Source organism: Charadrius vociferus, unplaced genomic scaffold (assembly GCF_000708025.1).
Source record: "Charadrius vociferus isolate BGI_N301 unplaced genomic scaffold, ASM70802v2 scaffold155, whole genome shotgun sequence".
NCBI classification, from domain to species: Eukaryota; Metazoa; Chordata; class Aves; order Charadriiformes; family Charadriidae; genus Charadrius; species Charadrius vociferus.
The window spans coordinates 1,153,284-1,180,766 of NW_009648431.1; the positions used below are offsets into that span (position 1 = coordinate 1,153,284).

Genomic DNA, 27,483 nt, shown 5'->3' on the forward strand with positions numbered 1-27,483 from the left:
TGCTTCTCCATAGAACACCCTTATGGGCTATTCTTCTGAGGCTGTCTTTCCAGTGATGCTATCAAGAACATATAGCTATGAAAATATTAGACTACATGATACATGCCCTTGAGGAATTTGGTTTACTAATAACAATGTTAAATGTGATTTTGTAGCTAGTATAAGCTGGAAAAAAAAAAAAACATTTTTAACATGGTGTTATGCTAATATTAAGATTGAAACCATCTCAAGGCTTCTTAGCAAGGAAAATGAACTAAATTTTGCTACACCTACCTGAAGGGATTAAAGACTGGAAAAGGTGCTTCTGTAATCAAGTGGAAAAGGAGGAGGGGAGGAAAGATGGGACAAGCAGCTGAAAAGCGGAAGAGCTTGAGAGGCAGGTCTGCTCCAGCCCATCCATCTGCCAGGAACAGAGTTCAGTGGGATGGAGGTGGTACAGACGTTTCTCACAGCTGTGTCCCTGATCAAGCAGTAGTCATTACTCCATACTCTTTGACCCTTTCTTTGGTGGCCAATGCAGGTGCTACACTGGGTTTCCAGGTATTTGGAATTCACCAATTATAATGCTTCTCATGCAGAATTCAATGATAAACACAAAATAAACATGGTCCTGTTCATTTTATCTTCCCTTCCCTCTATTGGATACTAACAGAATACTACTCCCTCTTAGGATGCCTTCCTCTGGAGCGTGTTTTTGGGGAAAGACTGCAGAAAGGCTTGTTTTTATGAAGCGATACTCCCACATGCAGGTGAAATTAGCTTTTTGCAAAAGCTTACTGACAGAAAGTGTCTTTCAGAATCCATATGTAAAACCCAATTTCTTTACAAAAACCTGGATATTCCTCATGCAGATACAGTAGACTTGGCCCAATTTATCTCATTTGCCAAAGGTAGGAAGATGATGAGTATTACTGAACAAATGGTGCTCTTTGCAGCAGTCCGTGTATTGTGGTAGATGTGAAATGGGCTTCCATCAGTTTCTGGATCAGTTTCTCAGCTTCTCTGATCAGCACAGTTCTACTGAAACCAGCAGCCTCTCACAGACACGTGTTGGCAGAGAACCTTCTCCCTCTCCTGTTTCGCTCTGTCCAGAAAACAAAATGAAACAAAATAACACTGGATCTAATAGACACTTGAGATGGAAATAGTTGATTCTTCCAGTGCTAATGAAAAAATTATTCTTTACTAATGGTGTTCACAAGACTGGTGCCTCAAAAGCTACACTCTTTAAGGCGCAAGTTGTTCTTTCTTGTTTTTATGTTCTGTTTAGTAGAACAGAATACAAGGTATGGTAGAGATGTTTTGTACTTGCAAAAATGTAATGAAGTTCATTAAAAATATGTATAAATGAGTCGCATGTACAATCATAGAATAACTTAGGCTGGATAGCATCTGTGGCAGTCATCAGGTTTGAGCCACCACTTAAATCAGGGCCAGCTTTGGAGTTGTATCAGGTTACTCAGGACCTTGTACAGACAAGTTCTGAAAGTCTCCAAGAGTGGAAGTCCAACGGACTCTCTGGGCAGCCTGTGCCAGTGTTTGACCGCCTTTGTTGGTGGTCAAATATTCTTCTTGCTCTGATGAATGAGAATTTTAACCGGAAGTGTGTCCTTTTCAAACTATGACCTGAGGTTGTTCATGCTTGTATTCAAAATGGAAAAAATGGAAAGCCAGAAGACCTGTTTCTGTTTGGCCTCTGCTTCTCAGACTATTTGGCCTGAGTAGTCTTGCTCAGAGGATTTCTCCTTTTGGCACAGATCATCACAGCATAGACTCACAAGCAACTCTGCCATAGCAAGCTACAGGTCTATGACACCTGTAAGTTGCCTAAAAAAGGGATCCGTACAATTGTGTTAACTGTTGTATGATGACAGCCTGAGGGTAACCTCTTTGGAAAAAGTATTCTGCAAGCCAAATGCTGACTTCCATCCTATCTTTCTTGCAGGAGCCCAGTCCTATGGAGTGTTGATTATTTTTTTTTTAATGTCTGCTTGACAAAATGTCAAGTCTTATAAGTAAGCCTGTTTCTTAAATGCTGATAAACTTTCAGTAGTTGCCTGTTCTGCTCTGTGACAACTGGGGCAGTTCAGAACAGGAACAGTTACAGAAATTGCACAGACAGAGTCATAAAGTTAGGACCTCTGTCCTTCCAGTGCCTCCAAGACAAGGAAGGTTTTTTTGGATTCACAGTTTGGTACTTGGGCACCCGTACTTATGCATTTCAGTGGTGATGGCTTAGACTTTTCTGAACTGTAGCTCCTAACCCGTAGTCATTATTTTGATAGGGTAATTTAAAAAAACAATTTTTTAAAATTTTTTTAAAGTATAAAAAAATGTCAAACCTGCATTTTTACAGGGTTAAATGCCAATCTTAACATCATGCTTATTTGAATTCATTGAGTGATTTGTTGTCAGGAAGGGCTGCTGTAACCAAACATGATATGGTCATTCTGTAATGTTATGTCAGCCAAAGGAACTTGAATGAATGAAATGTCAGTTAAACACAGTCCTTTGAATTCGTGTTAAACCTGATAAATGAAAAAGCATAAGAAAGACAAACTTAACCATCTAATCTTTGAAATATTTGTAGAGATTTAATGGAAAAAAGACCCCTCCCCCTAATTCTAATACAACCATGTCCACCAATATTAATTAACAATGTGCAAACACCTAGAATAACAGGCTAGTACTGCATGTTGTTCTTGCAGTGTGTTGTGCCTTTCAATTCCCTGTCCATGTGCCTCAATAGCATACGGTTGTTATAGTGCCTGATATAGGTTTTACCTCTAAGGAGCCTAACAATAGCTTCTATTCCAGAACAGAAATGGCTTGTTACAGGACAAAAGCCTTTTGTGAGGCGAAAAGTTGAGCAAAACAGTTTTATACTCCGTTGCCTTTGTTTCCAGGCAGGCAGGCAGCTAATAATGTTCATTTGTCAGTTTACTACTCTAATGCTGTTCCAGAAAGCGGTGCTCTTGGCCATGATACGTTGGGTTTGCTCTTTAGGGTTCATCATCTGCGTGGCCTTCTGGGAAAAGAACTTTACAGCAGTTCTGTTTTAACTAACCTTTATTGTATCTGTGCCTATAAATACGGGATGTCTTTCTACTAGATTTTTACTAGGCCATTTCTAATGGTGACCTGAACTAGAATGAAGTGGACATGAACAAAAAGGAAGATCTTACTCAACAGGTAAGAGACTGACTGTGAATGATTTTTGAGCAGATACACTGATATAAAATACTTTTTGCATCCACTTCAAGATTTCAAGTAAGTGAATACTTCATTGTGGATTATGTGCAAGGCTTTTCATGCGTGTATGTTGAGCATGGTCTAATTCTGAAGCAAATGCAGGCAAAGAAAGGCTTCTTGTTTAAGCTGAAAAAACCATGTTTGCTTTAGGAAGAATATCTCATTTTAACTTCCTATTTCTTTAAGTTTTAACTTTATCAAAAGTGATAGAAATAGAGGTCTAAAGTCTGATCCCATTAATGTTTGTGGGAAAACAGATTGCCTTTGGCTTCATTAATGTAAATGAAAATACTACAGTTTGTGGACCAGAGTCTGACCCGGATTAGAAAGTGACACTCTTAAGTCAGGCTCCTGACCTAAGTGGAGCTTATTTCTATATGAGTGCATTTTAAAATGGATTCTGGTCCTGAATTTGTAATATCTACTTTCAATAAGTTAAAAAAAGAAAAAAGTACCTGTTATTTTGAGTAGTGTCCAGAAGATATCATTGTGAAAACATGAAATTAAAGTGTTTCATTAAAAATATTGAGAAAGATTTAATGTGGCTTGGAAGTAACAGTGCAGGCAGACTTCCTGAGGCTACTAGACTTTTTTATCAAGGTCAACAAATGGATACTTTATATGCAAGAGATGCATCTGTTCTGAGTCACTGACTGCCTCCTAAACCATCTTTGTATATGAAATGAGTCATAGAAATTAGACCTAAAAGTCTTGTAGATCATTAAGTTCACTCCCTCACAAATGTCTTCCTGAGGATTAGTCAACTGTTAAATGAATCCTGCTTTTGGATCTCATTTTCAAACTAGAGATGACACCACCAGTGTACTTCTGTGGTCCCAAATCACCGTGGAAGCAGGATCAACTTCTTCATTTTGAGACTCTGTCTTACTTTAGTTTTTCTTTTTTTTTCTTTTTTTTTTTTATTTATTTAACATGGTGCAGGTGGCATAGTACAAAGGAAAGTATTTGGAAATAACCTTACCACAAAGACAACTCTGCTGCTTTAAGGCAGCAAGATAATCAATGACCCTGAGGAGCTCACCTGATAATTCTGTATATAGTATGAAGGTTTTGGACAGGTGTAGCAGATAAAGACAGATGTTAGATGTGAAAATAAATGGCACAATATTGTGAGCTAAACTCATTCCATTTATTTTCACATGAAGGATGTTAATAATCCTGAGTATATTTAAAAGTTTCAAAGAAGGAAGGAGACTTTGCTTCTGCTCCTAACATTACCATGTCTTCCTCTCACCTATCGCAAATTTGTGCTTCAGCTTCTCTAACTGCAAAACAATCACATGTACCCAGTATTTATGCCACTTGCAGGTCCTTCACTAGGAGGGTTTTGTAGCAGTAAATCACTCTCAAAGAGCCACTTCATCAAACAAGGTCACTGAGGGAGAAATTAGTCACAGCAATATCTTGACAATGTGCTGTGATCTTCATGTCTCTTGCTTACAAGCCACCAGTGTCCGTTTATCATAGCACACATTGTTTTAACACTGTGCGCAAGAGCCAAAACCCCCGTCTGTGCCTGGAGCTGCTCCCTGGAAATGTCTGTGTTGTCTTCCGTATGACTCCATGGCCAGATTCCCTCCTGGTACAAATCTGTGTAGCTTCAGTCACTCCAGTGAAGCTGCATTAATTCCCAGCAGTAGATAATTTGTTCCTCCGTCCTCTGCTCCTTTGCCGCCTGGTTACTGGTGGAGCAGCTGGGCAGTGCTTTCCATCTGTCAGGGGAAGGGGCAGGGAAAGGACTTGAACATGGGTGTACTTGCTTTATGGGTACTGTTGTGTAAGGTCTAAAGCAGCATCTCCTGTTGACTTGACTTCTGGTTTTTGAAATTTGTTATTACACAAAAAGATTAACTAAACTTGACCGTAACAACCTGGGGAGCTGTGAAGGGTAACAACCAGAATGGAACAGGCTCTCATCTTGGGGATTGGCAGGTTTACAGATGAACTGCCTTTTGGCACTGCTGTATTTCATTATATAGTTAGTGTTCCACTGCAGAGTTTGTATGAAGCCTAAAAGTGAACCCAAACTGATTAAGAAAAGTTGCTGTAGATGTATGTTTTCAGCGTTACCACAAGATATAAAATGTCTATGAGCTGTAGAAGATAGCATGCCAGAAGTGGCATGTAATTGGGTTAAGTAGAGCAAGCAATTTTATCTGCATGGTGCTGAAATATTTGCTTGCTGATCCTGTCCTCTCCTCTTCCTACCTGCATGGTGCCCTAGTATGCTGCTGTAACGCACAAATATAGCCCTTACGCTCTGTTGAGTTACAGATATCCAGACTCTTGTGTACCCAAAGCGACACAGTGGGCATCTAGTGAAGACAAGAAAAGCTGTTAATTGTACCAGCTGAGATTATCCATAATGGGAAAGTCTGATCGACCCCTACTCTTCCTGCCTATTGTAGGACTGGTGCTCGTCCACCTCTACTGAAACCTTACCAGGCGCAAACCCCCAGTGCAGAGGGGATCGGTGTACCAGCATGAGTTGCAGCAATGGGGCAAGAAGTCCTAATGGAAATCAGAAGTTGGGGGAGTACCAATACCTATCAATGACAATTCATATCAGATGCATCTTTAGAAAGAAAAATCTAAATCTCAGATTTGTTGCATAACGTGGCCCACATTGTTTATATTTTGGACCTAATTCTTCTGGCGTGAATATTTGAATCACCACCCAAGTGTTCACTTGCTAAGAAAGTGAAGCAAATTTCAAAACTTTCAAGACATCTGACTTAGGGTGCCAGTAAATATTTGAAAACAAGCTAACAAAAATTGAATGACACTGAAACAAAAGTTGGCTAAAAGAGCCTTCAAGTAGCTGTAGTATCTCTTGTTACTGTTGCCACACAGCAACGAAAGTGTAGAAACATTCAGCAATGAAATAAAAAATAATCAGAACTTTTGCCATATTGATGCCATGACTATTTTGCTTTCCTTTCATCACAGCAGGACACATGGTTCCATGAAATTAAGTCACAATCTGTACCCAACTCACTTGCATTGTAACTCTTTCAAGCTGCTATTTTACTTAGTCATCGCTGTCTTCTGCAGAAAAAAAACCCTGCTAGAAATAAAAAGTTAAAGAGATAATTCATAAGTCCTGTTTCCTGGGTGTTCTCCTCTCTGTGCCCAGGTATTAGGCCTTTTCTGGTGGTAGACACCACATAAACCACTAGACAAGTAAGGCTGCGTCATAATTCATGCATATGACTGTCTTTAACATGAAGAGATGCTGTATTTGTATCTTGCAACAAATCTAGCACTGTTTAGTTCACTGCAGAAAGTACTGTGAATGATTTCTGAATGAAAGTCTATGAGTTTATTTAGAAACGAGGAGTTATATTCCTGCAAAAAGTCACAGTGTGCTTTGTGCTCAGAACCTTAAGTGATACATAAGTTGTTCATCGTATAAATGTAAGAGTTTTGTTTATTTGAAGGTAAAAATGATCACATTTTTTTTTGTTTAAGAGCGATCGGTACAGTATCTCAGGTCTATGATCAAAATGCAGTACCATAGTCTCCATTTCTTCATGGAAAATAAACCCTTTGCGGACTCCTGTAGACACATTAGTTATTAGAGTTCTATTGCAAATGAATATTTTCATTAACGGCTTTACAAGTGGTCGATCTTATCTTGCTCATCTCTATTCACAAGGGATTTGTTTTGGTAAGGTTTATAATGCGGGGGTGATATCTTGTGTTCATGAAACCATTTAGAATGGCTAATTATGTCACCAGGCAGTGTTCTAATGTTTTGCTTTTGATACATGAACTACTCTTTGTCTGACTTGAATATACAGGTGTTATAAAAACACATGTATTCCTCTTTCCTTCAGTCATTTTATTAAACATTTTTCAGAGATCTACGATAGGGACAACAGGCAAAAACAGACTAACATTAAAATTTTCAATGGTTATCTTTGAGCACAAAGAATGGGAATATATTATAAAGGAGAAATGCAGGTGTTGTTATGGTTATATTACCAGTTTCAAGTTATACGGAGGAAACACAAGAATTCAAAAAACTTCATAAAGTGGAAATCAGGATATTTTAGTGATTGCGATCTCTGCCACAAAAGATATTTACATAAATATTTTTCATAAATTCCTTAAAAAATACAATCTTTTTACGACTAGAGATTCCATAGCTGGTACCCTACTTTCTCTCAAAAAATATTTTACACATCCAGAAGTTTAATTTGATATCTCTTTTATTTCAAAATTGTTTGGGTTTTTCCATTTGGCAGACACTGGTTCCTCCATGCCTACTCTTTCTCCCCCAGCTTCATTCACTTTCTTGTACTACTAATGGAGGTGTTAAAATTCTCCATTATAATTCTCCATTATAAGTAGTTTTTGTCTGCTTAGTTATTCAGGAAAGTTCTTTCATCACACTTATACTCCATAATGATGCAGAGCTGTAGGAATTATGCCTATTCTGCTCGGGTGAATGTGTAGAGGTATCAGCAATACACCCAGAATTATTTTATGGGGTGTACACCATAGGGTGTATTATGGGAATAAACCAAAGACGTTTGATGAAGAAATGGATTCACTAAAAAACGAATGCTAAAACTGGGGTAAGCAAGGATTTCTGTTCTGAATGAGCCAGTAACTGTGTTTGATGGCAAGAGGGCATCACAAGCACATCACTGTCTTGATATGTGCATGGGAGTTAGAGGCACAGAGTGGCTTGTCCTGCCTATAGAGCTGGCAGCCAGCTGCCTTCCACGCTAACAGCAATGCCCCGGCGAGCTCCCGATGTAGCTGTAAGTAACAGCATGGCGCAGTAATTTAGAGCAAGGGGGAGAGAGGAAGGAAATATTTCTGTGAGTTCTGTGTTAGGAGGGAAGTCATGAGCCTTCTTTGACTAGATAATGATGGAAAATAGCATAATGAGAAAATAGGGAAAATAGGGAGGAATAATATAGGAAAAGGGAGGTGTTAATGACCTTAATGGAGGCCATGTAATTGTTTCCCTCCATATGCACATCAGACGCTGCTGCATTTTCTTCTACATGCTTTTGTCTGCCAACAAGAATCTCTTTTGCCTTATCCAGACTGGCATCCACTTTGCTTTTGTGCAGATCCCTACTCCTTCTGGGAATTCAGAAATTGGAGAGAGTGCAGATTATTCCTTTGTGGAAAAGGTAAAGAACGATCTTGTTCAGAGGATATCTCTTGATTTCCCAGTGTTTTTACAGCTATTAATTCCAACCCAACCTAAGGAAACCAAGGACTGTTGATTAAGCTACTGAGTCTTAAATACATGCTTGAGAAGGTACTCATAAGCAGTATAACAATTTGTGACTGGCTATGGAGTGATTTATAGTTTGGTTAAACTATATTATGGAGTCTAAGACATTGAGAAATAGAGAATTCAATCCCTACCTTGATAGTCTGTGAAATAATTTATCATCCACAATATTAAAATCTCTGTTGTTTTTTTTAATTTGAATGTATCTGGTTTTGATTTCCTGTCCTTTTCCCTGTCACCATCAGACTAATCACATTTGTGGTAGAATCAGGATACTTGGGAGGGATGATGATCCAGACACTTTTTGACAGTCTTTGGGATAATGCAAGCAGATTAATTTTCATAGCTCCTTTTTTGCATCTCCACATCTGTTTTAAAATCTGCTCCCAGCATTTCATTATAAATCATATCAATGCCATATATAAAGGTAAACATCATCTTCCGGTTCTTTCCTGTTTACACATCCAAATATGGGTTTGTCCTTTTGACCACTGCCTTAGAAGTTCAGTTATTTGGCCAAATCAAATCCTGAAATTAATTTATTTTCAGGTTTCAGTGCCCACACTTATAAGGATTGCTAGTGTTCTGTGTTTCAGGGCAATACATTTCCTTTATAAATAAAAATGCTTTGAAAGGGCGTGTGTTCGACAAATGATGTCACACTGTACATTGTCTTATATTTTAATCTACTAAATCTGCATAAAAACTATATTATGAAATATTTTTCACCAATTTTGTTCTAAAACATAAAAAAAAAGAATTCTGTGAGAATTTTTAAAATCAAAATAGGAGAATTTGAGGGTCAGTAAGTGTCCACAGAGACCTTCATCAGCAAGGAGTAATGGAAGTGCTACAAGGTAAATGCAGCTGGTGGTAGTACTCCATTACCATGTTTGTATTCATTCATGCATGTTATTTGGTTGTATATTTTATTGCTGGTTACAGAACACATCTGAAAATGACAATGATGAAGTTGATGGCAACAATATATGTGGTTTCAGAAAGAAAAAGGGAGTCAAAGGTCCTACAAAGTACGTTCCGTCTTTAGAAAATGAGAAGATGGAGCTGTTCCACAACTCAAAAATCCCAGATCCTTGTCCCCTTCAAGGAACCACCAGTTGTTCAGAACCACCACCAGACCAGTCTCTTCAAAACCTGACTAGCTTTCCTTCAGTAGAAAGGGACAGAGGGGGTCGTGACAGTTCCCATACCGGCAGCGACGTGAAAGAAGCCATGTCTGGAGAAACACAAAAAAAACAGGAAAGTGCTGACACTGGGAAAAGAACAATAGGAAAAATGCACGAGGAAATAGATACACCAGCTAAAACGGAGCAGCCCGTGGGCGTGCAACCTGCGAGGAGCTCAGGGAAAGCTGGGTGCGCAGGGACAGCACGCAGGGGAGAGGGCAGTGAGAAGGCAGAACAAGAACGGGGTGGGACGGAAGAAAAAGCTGTCAAGTTTCATGTGACAAAGACGTGCTCCCTGGGCAGTACTGTAACCACACAAGGAAGCAGCACTGCAGAGCCCTTCACCGGAGCACCCGACATTTCTAAACGAAGTTTACAGGAGTTGAAAAACCTGCTGAGTGAAGGTCCTCTGCCTGATTATGGGCCCAATTACAGAGGCAAGGCGGGTGGCGCTTTTTCTCAGAAAAATTCGAAGCCCCGGGAGAAAGCAGCTGACAAGCAGGGCCGACCCTTTGAGACTTTTAGTCCCCATTTTGGAGAGGAGAATCAAAAGCACCGCAGCTTCCACAAGGAGGGAGTGGAGCAGCAGAGGAAACCTCTCCTGGTCCTCAGCTCTGCTGGGTCTGATCAGCAACAACCGTCGGGAAGCGACATGGATCAACTTATTCTGAGACTACCAGCAGCTTCTACGCATGCAGAAAACACGGCTCCTGAGATTCAGTTTGACTCCTCCACAGGCCACGCTGGTAAGGATATTTAAACATCACCTGCTGTCCTGTTAACGAAAATGCTACTGTTGTTTTGTGGGGTTTTGTTAAGCTGCAAAATTTGGTCAGAGCTAGCGCATGAGAGAATTGAACCTGCGGTTTCTGTGTGATCGGGATGGATCAGAAGTTGTACTCTACACCTATGCTGCTTTTTTTTTTTTTTTTTAAGAGGCATTTATGAAGCTCAGCTGCCTGCCAAAAACTGCCACACACAAGTGATCATGTCTTTTTCACTAAAACTGAAACATTTCCTCATTTAAACTAATCTTAGGCAACATTTCCCAAAGGTCTGATAGACATCACAAAGCTCTGATGGCATCTGGGCTTCTTAAAATTTCCTTTTTGTTAACATTTCCAGAACAGGAAATTGCTCCCATGTAGGGATGATATTTTCAATTATCCATCCTGTGAGAGGACTGAAATGCAAAAACTTCTAATATAAACTGTAGGGGAAGAAAAACAAATGAGGCAGAGGACTTCCACTTTTCATGCTGTTCAATAAGTCCATTTTGGAAGTGTTTATAGAGCCAATTAATTGCTACTAATAGGCTGTGATTTCTTTGAAACTGTAAAGGCTATACTTTCTGGGCTAGCTATATCAGCAAACTGAAAACTAATATTAGCTATGATAATGTAATGGGCTTGAGTGGTTTGTTGTTCTGTGTCTATTTGGGGAAGCACACAAACAACAATTTGCCAGTTGAATAGATATCAGATTAATAAATTTCCAGGAGCATGAGGCTCAAACCATATCAGCTTTTCAGGATAGATATCTTACCCTCTGACTTTTCTCACTGATACAAGGAAAATGAATCTTATCACTTCATTGATAAAACACCTTGTCCATCATTAACTACATAATAAAATACAATGGTAGCAATTAAATTTGTACAACAATATTAAGTTATCCTGCTTCTTTTAAAGTCTCCTTTCAGATAGGTAGAAATATTGCTGTACATACTCTGAAAACAGATTTCTCAGTAGACATACTGCGTTACCCAGTTTGAACAAGTCTGAACAAGATATCCATGAACATTATCGGTGCTAACTCAGGGCACTGCGTGAGAAATATAAAGCTCTGAAAAGATATTTTGTGCTCAAACTGCTCTCTATTCATATCTATTAGAATGAAGAGGTTAGAGGATTATTTTTCAGCCTCCACTTGATGTTGTTCCCTTTCCAGATTACATTGTTTTTCACATTGCTGAAAGACTAGCTAAATGTATGGTCAAATTTAGATTACTACTGTTTTCTCATTGTCTGCAAACCCAGCAAATACATTTTAAAATATAAGAATAACTGTTCTTTATCATAACACCATTTACAAGGTAGAAGGAACGGATGAAATTAATTGTAGATTTCACAGGGAGATTTCAACCTGATTTTAGCCACTTAAATTGAAGTGGCTAATCCAAGTTTATTACCTAGTCAGTAGAGAAGACAGGCATTTTGTCTTCAAAGAGGTATTAGGGGTTCACAAGAAATTAACTTCTGGAGGTGGGCATCTCTTTCACTCATTGGGAAAGAAGTCCCATGATGATTAGTTTAGATTATTTGCCTAACTCTGAAATGCGTAAAGTTACCTGGGGTTAATCCTACTCTGTATCACTGGCGATAACAATGCCCGTAAGAGAATTATAGATGAGAACTAACTGTGAAGGGAGGTGGGGGAAAACTTTTGTCTCATCAGAAAGAAATCCGAAACCAAAAGTTTTGGAATCTCATGAGGTTTGGATTCCATTTGGCTTTGACCAAACAAACTGTAGGATTCAGTGTGTGTTTCCACTAGTAAACGCAACACACAGAAATTTTCTACTTAATCAGAAATGCATATGCTTGAAATTTAATTTTCATTTAATACATTCAGTAACTCACTGAAGAGAAAGTTTTAGATAACATTCTGTAGTCATTAGGGAGCCTTTGCATAAACAGTATTTCATTGCTGTCAGTGAAAATTTATTACAATTGATAAGATAAAAGCCTAAATATTTTACTTTTATGACTAAAACATTATCTTAAATATTTTAGTTACCAAAGCACCTGAGCAGAAGTCCTAGATCTAAACATATCTCGAAACTGAGTAGATCTGAAATACCTCTTGTATTTTGCAAGTTTTCAAATATTTGAACTTGCTCAAATCACAAATCTTGACCCAAAATTTTTTGAAACATTTGAATTAAAAAATGCAATTAAAGAAGTAAATTGTTCTCTTCCTCTTTTTGTTTCTTTAATATGGAATACAAAGTGGAGAGCATTGAAATTGTATGATTATACATACATACATGATTATTACATAAACAGTGCCCAGTGTATTTACTTAGTCACTACGTTGAGTGCTATGTGTTTTTGGATGCCATGGCCAAAGCAGGAATATACCTATTTGTTCTAAAACTACACGGTTAAGGGAGAATCTCTAGAGGTCAGCAGTAGAAAGGCTAAGACATGTAGCTGAGGTTTAGTGATTCACTGTAATGCAGAGGATTGAAGTACAGTCACGTTAGTTACATGGTTAACGTCTCTCTAACATAACAAATGTATATATTTTTTCCAAAATTCTGTTTGGAAATTGTGGAAATATTACTGCATGTGCATTTTCTCCATTGCTTGTCAGGTCTTTTGTAAAAGAAGTGCTTGAACATGGGAAAAAATAATAGAAAAGAGGCAGACATGCAAGATATTTTGGTCAATAAGAAAAATATTTCTTGGGCAGTCAGTGAAACTGGAGCTGAAGCTAAAGCTAAAGCTCTTTAAATCTAATTCGTTACCATGGAAATATAGAAACTAAGATATGTATCGGTGCAGGTTGGGGGCTGACCTCCTGGAGAGCAGCTCTGTGGAAAGGGACCTGGGAGTCCTGGGACAACAGGATGACCATGAAGCAGCAATGTGCCCTGGTGGGCAAGAAGGCCAATGGCATCCTGGGGTGCATCAAGAAGACTGTGGCCAGCAGGTCGAGGGAGGTGATCCTGCCCCACTACTCTGCCACATCAGGAGCACTGTGTCCGGTTCTGGGCTCCCCGGTTCAAAAAGGACAGGGAGCTGCTGGAAAGGATACAGCAAAGGGCTACAAAGATGATTAGGGGTCTGGAAGATCTTTCTTATGAGGAAAGGTTGAAGGAGTTGGGTCTTTTTAGTCTGGAGAAGAGAAGACTGAGGGGGCATCTTATTAATGCTTATAAATACTTAAAGGGAAGTTGCCAGGTGGATTGGAACAGTCTTTTTTCAGTGGTGCCCAGTGATAGGACAAGAGGTAACAGGCACAAACTTGAATATAGGAAGTTCCATCTAAACATGAGGAAGAACTTTGTTACTTTAAGGGTGGCAGAGCACTGGAACAGGCTACCCAGAGAGGTTATTGAGTCTCTGACTCCAGAGGCATTCAAAATCTGCCTGGATGCCGTCCTGTGCAACCTGTTGTAGGTGACCCTGCTCTGGCAGGGGGTTGGACTAGATGATCTCCAGAGGTCCTTTCCAACCACTATCATTCTGTGATTCTGTGATTCCAACCCCTAACATTCTGTGATTCTGTGATGTAGCTAATTAGGCAAATATACTGACTGCATTAACATGAATTTATGAATTTTATTTGCGTTAAGTATCTACAAATGATAATGATGTGCACTTCTGCAAATTGGTATGTAGTCATTAATAATCAGATGCTTCTTAAACTGTTCTGGGCCTGCGTTCTGGGAAGACCAAGAGAGAGGCTTCCAAACAGTAAAAATTCAGATGAAATTTCATGTATATAGCATGATATAACACTTCATAGTATGTACATACACACACATACGAATGCATGCATGTGCTATATGTATGGTATATATACCATGTGTATATTGAACTCAGGTCTTACCACACGTTGCTCTGTACGCTACTAAATTAGAGTATTTATACAACGGTAGCCAGAGAGGTGACTAAAGAAAATAACTTTCTTTGAGCAATGTGACGTTCTCAATGATATACCACACTGTTGGGGTTCTCTTTGTCACAGGCGGCTGCCAGAGTCAGGGACTCCAGGTGGCTTCAGCAGCCACCCCACACTACATATGGTCAGAGGGACCCGCGGAGCCTGGTGCCACCACATAGGCTCAGGAGAAATCTCACTTCTGGACCTTATGAGACAATAGCACTCCAGGCAGCTGTAGGTGGGCAACACACTGGAACCAGGCTGTCACCTGAGGCTTTGAATTCCCTTTGTACATTATGGCCTGTTGCTGGGGACAATAGTTTGTAAAAATCTTTTTTTGAGTGCAGACTGCAGAGCCAGGCCCCAAGAAACCTGAGGAGCTCCAGGAGCAGGTTGTCTCAACAGGGCTCATCTTCTTGAGTATACTTCAAGTGAGGCCATGTAAATATAACCAGCACGGAATCAGGAACTGTAGGAAGGAGAAGGAAATTTCTGAAGAAAGAAAATACATCTTAACTATAGCTGCAGGCATCAGTAGCTACCTAGTGACTGTTGACATTTCAAATGCACAGAAAAAGAAGGTTTGAATGCTCTGAGAATCACATGAAATGTTGTGTGGGTGCTGACCCCAAACACTAAGTTCCTTTGTTAAATTGTTGTGTTAAAGAAAAGCATATCAAGCAGCTACTAACAGGCTATATTTCATACTTAACAGTGGAGTTCATCAGTCTTACAAGCAACTCCCTTTTCTATTCCAATGAATAACCTCATGTTGTCATTCTTAACTTATTTAAAGCTCTTATTTTTGGTAATAAGACAGTTACAAGGGACGATACCTAGTGTTTAGGGACACAAGTATGAAAAGAAGACTTTAACAAAACAAATAGCCTAGGCTTTTTGCTCCATTGAAACGAAAATTTTGCCCACACACTTTTAACAAAATTTGAACTCCCCTTGTGGTTTCATGATCCTCTGTGCTCACCTGGAAAAGGCACGTCTGTCTCCGCTGAGCCTGCTCAGTAAGGCTAGTCAGTGGCGGGGAAATAGAAACGGAGACTCTTCAGGAGCTGTAAGTGGACAATCAGGAGGTATAAGTGGACACAGGAGAGGTACATAAGTTCCTGCTCCAGGCATTTCATATTCACTGTCTCCTGCAAAATAACCATATCTTACTTTGGGGATTACTTAGGACTGTAAGGACTTCCATCTTAACATGAGAAAGAACTTCTTTCCTTTGAGGGTAGTGGAGCACTGGAACAGGCTGCCCAGAGAGGTGGTGGAGTCTCCCACTCTGGAGACATTCAAAATCCGCCTGGATGCTGTCCTGTGCAACCTGCTGTAGGTGACCCTGCTCTGTCAGGGGGGTTGGACTAGATGATCTCCAGAGGTCCCTTCCAACCCTAACCATTCTGTGATTCTGTGTTTTTTACTTGCTACTCTTCTCTGCTTTGTATTTTACATAATCTGTGCTGTTCTTGCATCTCTCTTGAAGTGAAAAACCAAAGCCGTGCTGTTCCTTCCTCATGCCCTATCTGCAGTTCAATACAATTTTTCTAATAGTTCTTTTTCTACTTTTTGAACTCAACTTGAACGTAGCAGGGCTGAAGTTCAGCTGCTTTCTAAACTTTCTCGATTGCCCTTATTTTCTGTTGAACAAACCATCATATTTTCTGCCTGTTTCTTTCCTTTTTGCCTCTGAACTGAGCTATATATAACTTGCTGTGGTTTTTTTTACCTGACAAGCTCTAAGAGCAGCTATTTTTTGTTAAAGCAAATCAAAACTGTTAAGTCTTCTATCTTCCATACCAATAGCTGAAATCTCTTCCTGCTCTGTGGCTCTATGATTTTCCATTTTCCCCCTCAATCTGTAAGAAACAAAAATGCTCAGACAATACTTCCATCCTATCTTTCTGATCTATTGTGTCCCCTTGTGCATGAGATCCAACTTATCTGCCTCTGTGCCTGGAGCAAGCTAACTCTCCTGTGACTCTTTGAGAGAAAGAGGTGTATTCAAACAGTAATCCTTCCCACCCATTGGAGATGCCTACTTTCTTTCTAGTAATAGTGAAAGGTTGCCAAAACAATTAGTTTACACCTAATGTAAGTGGAATGCACTCTCTGCTTGATGTCTCTGCCAGCTGCCTCTCCTTCTACAACATATTCAAGAGTTTAGTTCTTACCTTCAACACCATGCAAAATCTTCTCTTCCCCAAAATAAACTTGCTCCACTTTTAGTGTCACGCTCTCATTCATTCTCACTTGATTTTTTTTTTAATTAGGTCAAACATTTTTCGACCAGAAAGGGCTACCTACTTTGCAATACTGCATCCTTCAGTTCATGCAACTTTGCTCAGTGATTCCTTCCTCAAATCCAAATTTTCTGCTTGAATTTGAAGAAAGACATAGCACTCTAGATTCATTATATTTGGTATTATTAGATAGGTAATTCCAGTGAGTATTACACACCTTAATTTTTTTTTTTTCAGACAACTGCATATTTTGTTTTCAAAGCCTCTTGCCTGCGTGGAATCTTTTCTAACTTTTCTATAAAACTGATAATTTTCTCATTCAATACAGAAGAGCCATTTTTATAAAACACACTGGAAGGTAGAAAAAAATAGTAATTTATTTTATCTTTCATCTATTGAGAAATAAAATCTTATTTTGTATTCAATTCTTGATGATGTAGCTCCTCTGAGAAGCTGTGTCATGTTGTTGTCGTACAGTTTGGAAAGGACAATTCATGGATGATTGAAACTGTTCATTGGTCTCTAAATTATCTATAAAATTCCAAAAAGAGATGACCTTCTCCATGGATATATCAGTACAAAAGTCTGCTTCACGGTAAAGATTAAAAAAGAAAGCAGAATATCATGAGACAAAGAAATGGATGGAAAAAACATTGGAAGTATCAATATCAAACATATCAGGGAAATATTTTTATTGTCTCCCATACTTTCATAAGTTTCTGGTATACTTACATATTTATTCCTGTCAGAGGTCTTGTAGGGCAGCAAAAATAAAATGTAGGAAACACTTTTTTACGTACTTGACTGCAGAAATCAAATACTTTACTGATGTATAAGTAAACATTTTTGGTGAAACCTTTTGTATGAAAAAGAAATGTAAACTATATAATGTTTTCCACTGAAAATGCTTCTGATCACTATTCACATCAATAGTACTCTTTGAATGTAACCCAGTACTCACTTCTATTTACCATGTTAAAAACCAGATGGGAGTAGAAGAGAGGCTTTAAATACTAGCAATAAGAATGATGTCTAGTGTAGGAAAAGCTGTCATCTGAGATTTGAGAAATAGAGGTTGTTAATGTTTGAAGACAAACATGAGAACAATAAGTAGTACTCTGTACAAACCAAGTAGAAAGCCCGTTCTTAGACACACAAAACGGAGTCCTGTAAGGAAGAGCAAACGTATTTAAATTAGTACTAATGGGAATTTCCATCGGGTTTAGAAGAGTGTAGGTGTGAGATTACCCTGTGGGATTTATTGCCAGTGGATAACAGCAGCACAAGGTATCTGTTTTTATAAAGGGGGTCAATATTCACGTAGAACTTCAAAGCATGCAGTGTTAGATTTCTAAGGATGAAGAAGGAATTAAGACAAATTTGAATATTGACCTTTCTACTCCTAACCACAAGACCACCTTTTTAGTGAGGAACTGCAAAATCCATTCTCTTTAGACATTTTGCAAAGAACACCTCGCCTTTCCTGTTAATAGCCAGTGCCAAAGACAGCTCGACTGTGACGAAACGCTGCCTTGACTGGCATAGCAATCCCTATGCCTGCAAGGCTTTTTATTTCTCTACCAATCTGAGACAGTAACAGGGGCCACGATGTGCCACAAAGCACAGAGATGTGCACTCTGACGCTGCATGGGACGCAAGCCTGACCAGACCGTGTCTCATGGGGCAGGAGGAGGGTGCGAAGCAGCCATGTGGCTGCCTCAGTGTCGTTTCAGGAGGAAGCACATCTGGCACAACTGGAGACAGAGTGGGAGGAAGAAACTGGAGGAAGACTGATGGAAACATGTCTCCTTCTTCAGTGCATGATTTGTATCTGGAGTCTGCTGCTGGTGTCTGTCGTTATTGCCTTACATTACCTAGGTGGTCATGTTTCTCAGTGAAGAGTTTCCAATATCACTACATTTGTTAGGTCAGCCTGTTTCTGTCATTGTCAAGTCCCCTGGCAACATATAGCGTGTTCTTTTCATTTCATCAGTTTGACACAGTCAGCTCTTATAGAGCTGAGAAATTGTTTGCTTTAGATGCAGTGTGATTTAATAAGGGACCATGTGAAAGGGTTTCTTTGAACAAGCAGATAATGACAGATTGATCTGAGATGTGTGCACTTTCTTCTGTCACGGCACTTTTCTGTTGCTGAGAAAATAAAGCTGATGTTAACTGCTTGCCCTAGCCTGATGTCAGCTGCCCTCGGCAATCTGAGCGATTTCAATATTAATAATCTAAGAAGAGCACCACTTTTCTGCTAGAAATAATAATAATATAGTTTGTAGATATTTTTGGTGATATTTTTAGGTTTGTGTTATTAATCTTTTTTAAATATGTGAAAATAACTTGTTTATATTTTTAGATATTTTGTAATCATTACAAAAGAAACATGACTAATACTAATTATTTCTCAGTGGCAACTTAAACGGGAAATACAGATAGAACCATAGAAAAACAAACATTAAGTGCTTTTCTGTGTACTGCTGATTTGCTATAGTTATCTAAAGATCTGTATGTTCCATTCTGATTTAAGAAAGCTGGTTGGTCTGGATTTATATTTCATTTTTAATATGAAAATCTGAACCAAAATCTGAGCATCTTGTGAAATTCACATACATGATTCCATAAGTAGATTTTCTGAAATGAAAATAAAGACGTCATTATTTCTAGAGGCCCAGAGAGCTAGGGAAATGGTTATACTCATGAACACAATCCTCCATCATAAGAATGTAAGACTTTTAGACTGTGTATCTAAATCAGCTAGACCTGTCTAATATTTATTAGCTACCTTATCTCCAATAACTACTGCTCTGGATAATGACTGTATGAACTGGGAAAAGACAAGAATAGTCAGTTCCCTACTATACCTTTCCAAACTTTAGTCATCATTGGCTTCATGGACTCAGTTTGCTAGTGATTTATTTAGTGGTTACCAAGAAAATACATTTTGGGAGCTGTGCTGGAGAAAAGTAAGTATTGTCAGTAGTTACTCACTAAATATTATTTAAGAAACAAATACTCTTTCATAGTTCCAAAATCAGTCAGAGATATTAAGTTATGATGATGTTTTTTATCTATCATACAATTTACAGAAACGTATTATTTCAATGGGAAGGATAATCTGCAAATGACATAAAAGATGAACTGCCTCTAAAAAGTATATGAAAGATGCAGGAGTGTTTCTATTGATTCTAACAGGTTTTGGATAGAGGCTATTGTAAACAAATAAGTATCTGTCTTTTGACTAGCGGGCTGTCTAGACTGGTATATAGCTTAATTTTAGACTAATACTAGACCAATGTATAAATTTTAGTCTCATCATTTAAAAAGATCTATCATTAATCATAACAAGTCCAACTGGAGAACACAAGTTCTTGCTTCTTAGTTTAATAATTTTTTTCTCGATTAATGTTCTTTAAAAACATTGCTTTATAGGAATTTTCTGTTAATTTATATTATTTCATATGATCTAATTATGTATTGATGCATTTATTTGAATAACTGTAGCTTGAAGACAACAGATATATATAAAATTTGGAAAATTACCTACCATTGGTAGATGTTTAAATTAAGTATATTTGTAGCTTTACTTTTTAAATGAATTCCTACATCATTAATATGAATGCATATCACATTTCATGTTTTTCACAGATATAGATTTTATGTAATTTATATCTCTTTGGAACACTGATTTAAAGAATTACTTGGGTCAGAGTAAAGGTTATTTTTTTTCATGAATTATGTTTTTACCGGAAAACTGTTTGTTCCATAAATGCAAATTTAACAGGCAACATTTCAGGACATTATAAAAAATGCTTGAAAAGTTTACATCAAAAGATGAGAATATTCTGATGTGAAGGGTTGCCAGTCAAACTTTGCTTTGAATAATATGGAGACAGAGAAATTTCTGTGTGACAGGTGGTTGACAGGAAACGTCTACTATCTTTGCACAGGAAATTAAATGTGTAGAATAAGGGGTTGAGCACTGCTTTTTCAAGGGCAAAAACCTCAGGCTTCTGTCCCTGTAGCTGAGGAAAACCCTACTGGCTGTGATCTGTAGGAAGATTTTCAGAACCTTTTTGGTTCTATTAATGTAATAAATAACGACAATTTATTAGCTGTTAATAAACTTCTAATTGATGGTCAGGTTCATAAGAGGTCAAATCTGCTAAATGTCAGTAAACATTTATCTTGTAAAACAACATTACAGGATGACTAAAGTGGTATTCAAATAAGTATTGGAGGGCACGTGCAGGACAAGGCCAGTTTACGTATCCTCTCTGCTACACAAAATATTTAAACAGGGCTTCCTTATTTGGTGTACATCTTTTAAAAGACATAGTTCCCCAGTGTTTATAGAAGGCAGAGGAAAAATGTTATTTTCATAAGCAGTTTACAGCTGAAGCAGACCAAAGGGAAAGACATCACGAGAAGTGGATGTGACAAATTTTTTTTTTTTTCTTGCTTCCACCTTTTCCATTTTTACTGTTTTCCTATACACATTTATATTTACATAAAATTTTGTCTTATGCTTTCACTCGTCATTCTTCAGGGAGCACTGTTATTTCTTAACTTCTTCTTTACTGACCTAAAGTATCCTTGTCACCTCCTTGCCATCTGAAGCTGGAGGGTGCTCCAGTGGTATTCAAAGGCTCTGAGAAGTCTATGACCGTGGGTGAGTTTGCTGCCTTCTCAGAGAACAGACAGCCTTGGGCTGGGAGACAGCCTGGGAGGGAGAGCCTCCTTACAGCCTCACAGCTGGCAGTCCTACTTACCCCAAAGGAGAGGTCAGAAAGATGTGTTTGTGCCTGATGGCTACTGCTAACAGAGATCTACTCTAGTTTGGGTAGTTTGGTACTGGAGAGATTGGGAGTGCTCCCACCAACCTTCTTAGTGCCTCAGCATGAAGCTTTTGACTTGAAGGGTGGTAGTGAATGGTTGCTGTTGGTGATGTCCCACTGTGGACCTGAAAGATCTGCAAAAGTTCATCTGATCATATCCTCAGGAAGAATAGAGGACTTTCCTCCCAGAAATGTAGAAATAAATATTTTATTCACATTTTTTTCATATCTTAATATCAAATTTTACCCTTGGTCTAGTTTATTGTACTGAATGGAAATTAATACCTTATGTAGTTTAACTTCAATAATAGCAATACATAGATACTTGTCATGGTTTAACACCAGCTGGTAACTAGGCCCCGGCAGCTGTCCGCTCACTTCCTGCCCCCCTGTAGGGTAGGGAGAAGAGGGAGAAAAAAACCAAAAAAAACTCTTGTGGGTTGAGATAAAGACAGTTTAATAGAAGAGTAACAGAAGAGAAGAAATAATAATAATAACAACAACAATGCTAAAAGAATATACAAAATAAGCAATGCAATACAATTGCTCTCACCAGCCTGTCCTGAGCAGTGATTCAGTGATTGCAGACTCCTGCCCCCCTGGCCAACCTCCATTTATATACTGAGCATGACATCGATGGTACGGAACATCCCTTCGGCCAGCTTGCCCTGTCTATGTTCCCTCTCAGCTTCTATGTGAAGCTGAAAAAGTCCTTGACTTGATATAAACATTACCTACCAACAAATAAAACAATATGTGTAATCAACATTATTCTCATACTAATCCAAAACACAGCAGCTACTAGGAGGAAAATTAACTCTATCCCAGCTGAAACCAGGATAATACTCAGAAGAAAAGCAGGCTGAGAGATCGAGGCGTGTGAAAGGAAGTTACTGTGCTCAGTTCTCTGCTCCATTACAGAAGTTATGCTCAGGTATTACTGTTTTCACATCAAGAAACTTACACAGTTCTACAGCTGCTGTAATACAGTTAAAAAGACAACTCCACGATGACAAATGCATAAATGCATAAACTTGTTTTAAAAGAAGTCTGCTGCTTGTGGTGGAGAAGATTGCAGTCCTCCTCAGGAGGTCTTGAGAAAGGTTTGGTAGAAGACAAGTGCCCTCTTTGTCCATGCACTTTTCAAAGGCATTGAAGAAACATAGCATCTGAATTCTATCAGCTTTCAGTGGGAAGTAGGCATCCAGCTGCTATTTGTGTTCCTAAAAACACACAGCTGAGGTATCCCTCAGAAACTCCTGGCTTTACCAGGGGATTCCCCTGTGTTATCTTACTAACATGAAAAAACGTTTAAGTTGCAGACCATTCCCTCCAAAATAAGGGATTTTATACAAGTCTGCAGGGAAAAAGGGTGTTTATTTACGAAAATGTTTTGTGATCGGTATATTTTTCTTGGTTTTGTTTTTACACTCCATGTTGCCATTTCCCACTATTGCTCTTTTTAGGAGAACAGCCTGTATTCCAGCATTTGTTATTTTGTTTGACATGAACATTCCTCTTCACTTATAGCGTCCAGCAGAGAGCCTGATGTAAACGGCCTTGAAAGTCCAACTCTCCTTCACCTGTTCTCTCATATTGAATTTATTAAGCAGCAGATGGCCAGGGACAACGTACAGTTTGTCAGATTTGAATCAATAGATCTCCATGGTGTGTCAAGATCAAAGAATATTCCTTCTCGCTTTTTTCACGTAAGTTTTTTGGTTTCTAGCTGTACCTTTATGTGTTTTCATGGCCCTGTCCTTAATTTATACTTTTTTTTTTTTTTCATAGTGCAGGCAGAAACTCAAACTTGGAAAAAAATGATCTGTTCCCTCCCCTTGTTAATGTTCCCAAAGGATCTGGACTTTTTTTCATCACTGCAATCATCCATTCCTCTGTTCCCCCAAATAGTAATCTAATTAAATAAGGCTAGCAATTTCAGTTCTTTGAACTTCTAATAATATCTTTCCTCAGAATTATCTTTTCAGGTTCAATGGATTATAAAGATTTTATTTTACTGAACGTCAGTAAATTGCAAAAAGAAAGGAGTAAACACTGAATGAAAGAAAATGACTAAATGAAAATAATTTTAGCTATGAGAAATTTTATAGTCACCAATCACATAAGGACATATCACTGGATTCTGTGATGATTTAATAGCACTATTAGCCATATTGATGATTCAGGAAATAAGAACCAAATCAGGAAACAATCCTCTCTGTGTGTATCTTTGAGCGATCAGCCTTTTCTGTATATTGCTTCTGTGATACTTCATGCGCGTAACTACATTATACTTTCACTCACATATCACTATGAATATTTTAAGTTTTACTGAGTGATCACAAAAAAAGAAATGAACATGAAAAGATGTAGAGAACTTCTCTTTCAAGTTCCTTCTGAAGCCTAAGCCATGTTTTCATTATTTCCGTTTTAGATATTACTAAACTGCAAATGTTTCATCTAGATATGATTCTCTCTCTCCGATGTTGTTTGGATTTTATCAAAATAAACTTTCAGTCGTTTTAGTTCTTGTGAGGGTGGTAGGTTAATTGCAACTTCTCTTTCACATGTGGTGTCAAACCATAGATGTCTAGTTCAGCTTGTTCAAAGTCGGCTTTTGTGTTTACCTTATTTACCATCTGAACAAATTGCAGCTTTGCATGGCAGTCTGAATTTCTGGACACAGGAAAAATGTGTACGTGCATACCCGCACATGTATACACACAGAGTGAGTGAGAGTAATTTCCTTTTTTTCCCCTGTCTTTTTGGGTAGGGGGCTGGAGGAGGGAGAGGTAGTCCTACAGGGTAATTACCTTCAACACATTTTCACTGTTGAATTGGCAGCTTAGACATCTTGAAGCAGTATTCACCATCCCGTGCAGCTTTGGTTATTGATGTTGTGTAGGGAGAATTGCTACCACTGGACTGCTGCCCACTTAAGAGAAGGGAGACTTTATTTATTTATTTATTTCAGGAGAAGCCACCGTATGTGGTTTGAAGTATTTCAACAATTTTCTATCTGGATAGACAAAGTTTTGTTTTTTCAGCTCTGAGCCTGCCCCTTTTTAGGTTTGTTCTGTCTCCTCTGCTCACTCAGATGGTAATCCTTTCCCTTAGAAGAATAAAGGTAAGACATAAAAGTGAGCCAAATTTCATTTAATAGAACGTGGCATAATTGCAGTTTTCATCAGCTAAAGGCTTGAATGTAAGGTAAGTTGTAAAGATGCTTCTTTGAAGGCAGATGATCCTTCCCTGGGGTCCTACCTACATTGCATTTGCGTAAGCTGAAGCTCTCTGTTCAAATGGAGAAGAAAGTATAATTATGAGTTTATCTTGTTTGCTACCTCGAAGGGGAGTACTGAATCATTAGAATAATTTCTCACTTGAAAGTGTTTCCCTTCATTTTTTTCCCCCCAAACTTATTAAGTCCAGAAACTGAGTATTTTCAGTTGAACTTTGAAAACTCTGAAATACGGTGAGGTACATGTTACGGTATTTGAAGAGAAGTTACAGCTTGAACGTGTATTGCGATGAGTCTTGTGTGGTCATTTGGATCTACATAAAAGAAAGGCTCGGAGGATATGGAAACCTAATAGAGTAACTATAGATAGATGTTTGACTTGAAAAATTTCCACCTAACTGGTGATGCCTATGGTTGTATAAAGGCCATGGAAAATAGGTGTTGAACATTTTTTTAGTTCTTTATGGAAATATAAAAAATGTTAATTGGGATATGTGATACCAGGGTTTTCATACCAACCTTGTAGAAGTTTGTTCTGCTTCATAATGACACAGTAACTGGCTGTTGCCTTCCACTTTAGCTATCACTGCATTTTAGTGTTCTTTTAGGAAAAATACTATTGTTCTTTCTGACAATGTGAGTTTTATATATTTTACATACATAAAAATACTGTTGAGTTCTTTTCTCGTTTGGTAATCTGTCATTCTGCTCTGTGTTTAGGAAAAAGCAATTCATGGTGTTTCCATGCCCAGAAGTTATCTTGAGCTGACCCTGAATCCTAGAGATAATGAATTAGATTACATAAATGCAACCAATTTTAATTGTGACATAATCCTGAACCCCGATTTATCAACGTTTCGAATTCTGCCCTGGACTGAGCAGACTGCGAGAGTGATATGTGATTCCTTCACCGTGCTGGGCAACCCGCTAATGACCTCACCAAGGCACATTGCCAAGAAACAGCTGAGCCAGCTTCAGGACAATGGCTTTTCTCTGCAGTCTGCCTTCACTTATGAATTTTGTATTTATGGCATTACTGAGATTGTAAATTCAAAGACAATATCCTTTCCCGCAGCCACGATACTAAATAACCATGACCAGACTTTCATTCAGGAGCTCATTGAAGGAATGTATTATGCTGGTGCCAACATTGAAAGCTTTTCTTCTTCCAGTGGGCCTGGGCAAATGGAGATCACTTTTCATCCAGTGTTTGGCATAGATGCTGCTGACAGTGCCTTTACTTTTAGAACAGGCATTAAAGAGGTGGCTAAGAAGTATAACTACGTGGCTAGCTTTTTCTCAGAATCAGGATTCTACAATTCAGGGGCCCTGACACATAGTCTGTGGGATTTGAATGGTCAGAAGAATTTGTTTTCTGCTGGTTATGGAGTTGAGGAGCTCTCAGATATTGGAAAAAATTGGTTATCGGGTCTCCTGGCGCACACAGCAGCTATCAGCTGCTTGATGGCTCCTACCACCAGCTGCCGTAAGCCGTATTCTAAATACAGTAAAGAATCAAAAGAGACTGTAAATGCAAAATGGGCATATAATGATAACAGCTGCGCCTTTAATGTCAAATGTCACAGTGGAAAAGGCACTCGCATAGAGAATAAATTAAGTTCTGCTACAGCAAACCCCTACTTGGTGCTTGCTGCTACTATTGCTGCAGGTCTAGATGGAGTAAAGAGAGGACTTAGGTATGATGATATGCTCCAAGACGAAAATCACACTGCTGATCTGAAACATTCGTCAGTCCCTCTGAAACTAGAAGATGCTCTTGTAGCACTTGAGAAAGATTCGTGCATTAAGGAAGCATTAGGTGAAACTTTTATCCGATACTTTGTTGCCATGAAACATTATGAGTTAGAAACTGAAGAAATGGATAGTGAAAGGAATAAATGCCTGGGGTACTTTATTTAGAAGGAACATTTTTCTGTAGTGATGCTGTGTAAATGCGTATAGTGAATAGCTAAGTATCTTGAAATTAGTAAACCTATTTAAAAATGGTTTTAATGCTTTGGGATTTTTTTTTCTCCTTTGTATAGTACATGGTGATTGCATTTTATTGTCTGTATACATTAAGGATAGTGAAAAGCTGATACTCATGAAAGAACATTAACAGACTTTTAAAAAACAGTATTTTTTTCAATTTAAGTGAATAGACCTGCTGGTGAAAAGAAGAAAAATGAAGGTCAAATGGAGAAGAGCAGCTGTACAACTGTAATAGGATTGTCTAATGTGGAGAAAAGTAGAAATAATGGGGGCAGGGGGCAGGATAGCTGAAGGAAGAGGGGAATTTCTTATTCAGCATGGTTAGGGTATTTCTCCCAGCTTATTCAGTAGCTGAAGGGTTGCTACACTAGAAGAGTCTGACTTTGATTTAAAACTTAGGCTGGAATGATGAACATTGTAGAGAGAGAGGCAAAGGACTGAGGCTCTAGAACCTGAGAGGCAGGAATCAGTATCTTAATGGACATAAATAAAAAGACAGTAGAGAGATGTGGGTATAAAATAATCTATACATCAGGACTTCTGCTGCTGAATGAAGTTTGCAAGATTTATAGTGGATAAAGGTACTAAAAGAAATCAAACAGTGGCTTGAAGGGCTAATGATTGATAGAAAGCCAGGAGCGTCAGGCCACTGTGCAATAAAAAAGGAGCTGGTATTATGTCTGTTTTGATAATTATTGGGTTAATTCAGAGATGAATGACAAACGAAAAAAAAAAGTCAAAGAAGCCAGAGAATGACGTGCTT

General features: G+C 38.4%; 1 protein-coding gene across 1 annotated transcript; it reads left to right on the forward strand.

Annotated features, from left to right (window-relative positions):
• Positions 1-3,162: 3,162 nt before the first annotated feature.
• Positions 3,163-26,648, forward strand: LGSN (lengsin, lens protein with glutamine synthetase domain). Its single transcript, XM_009885382.1, has 4 exons — positions 3,163-3,192; positions 9,479-10,466; positions 23,018-23,196; positions 25,449-26,648. The coding sequence occupies exons 1-4, from the start codon at positions 3,163-3,165 to the stop codon at positions 26,646-26,648; spliced, it is 2,397 nt and encodes a 798-aa protein (XP_009883684.1).
• The last annotated feature ends 835 nt before the right edge of the window (positions 26,649-27,483 follow it).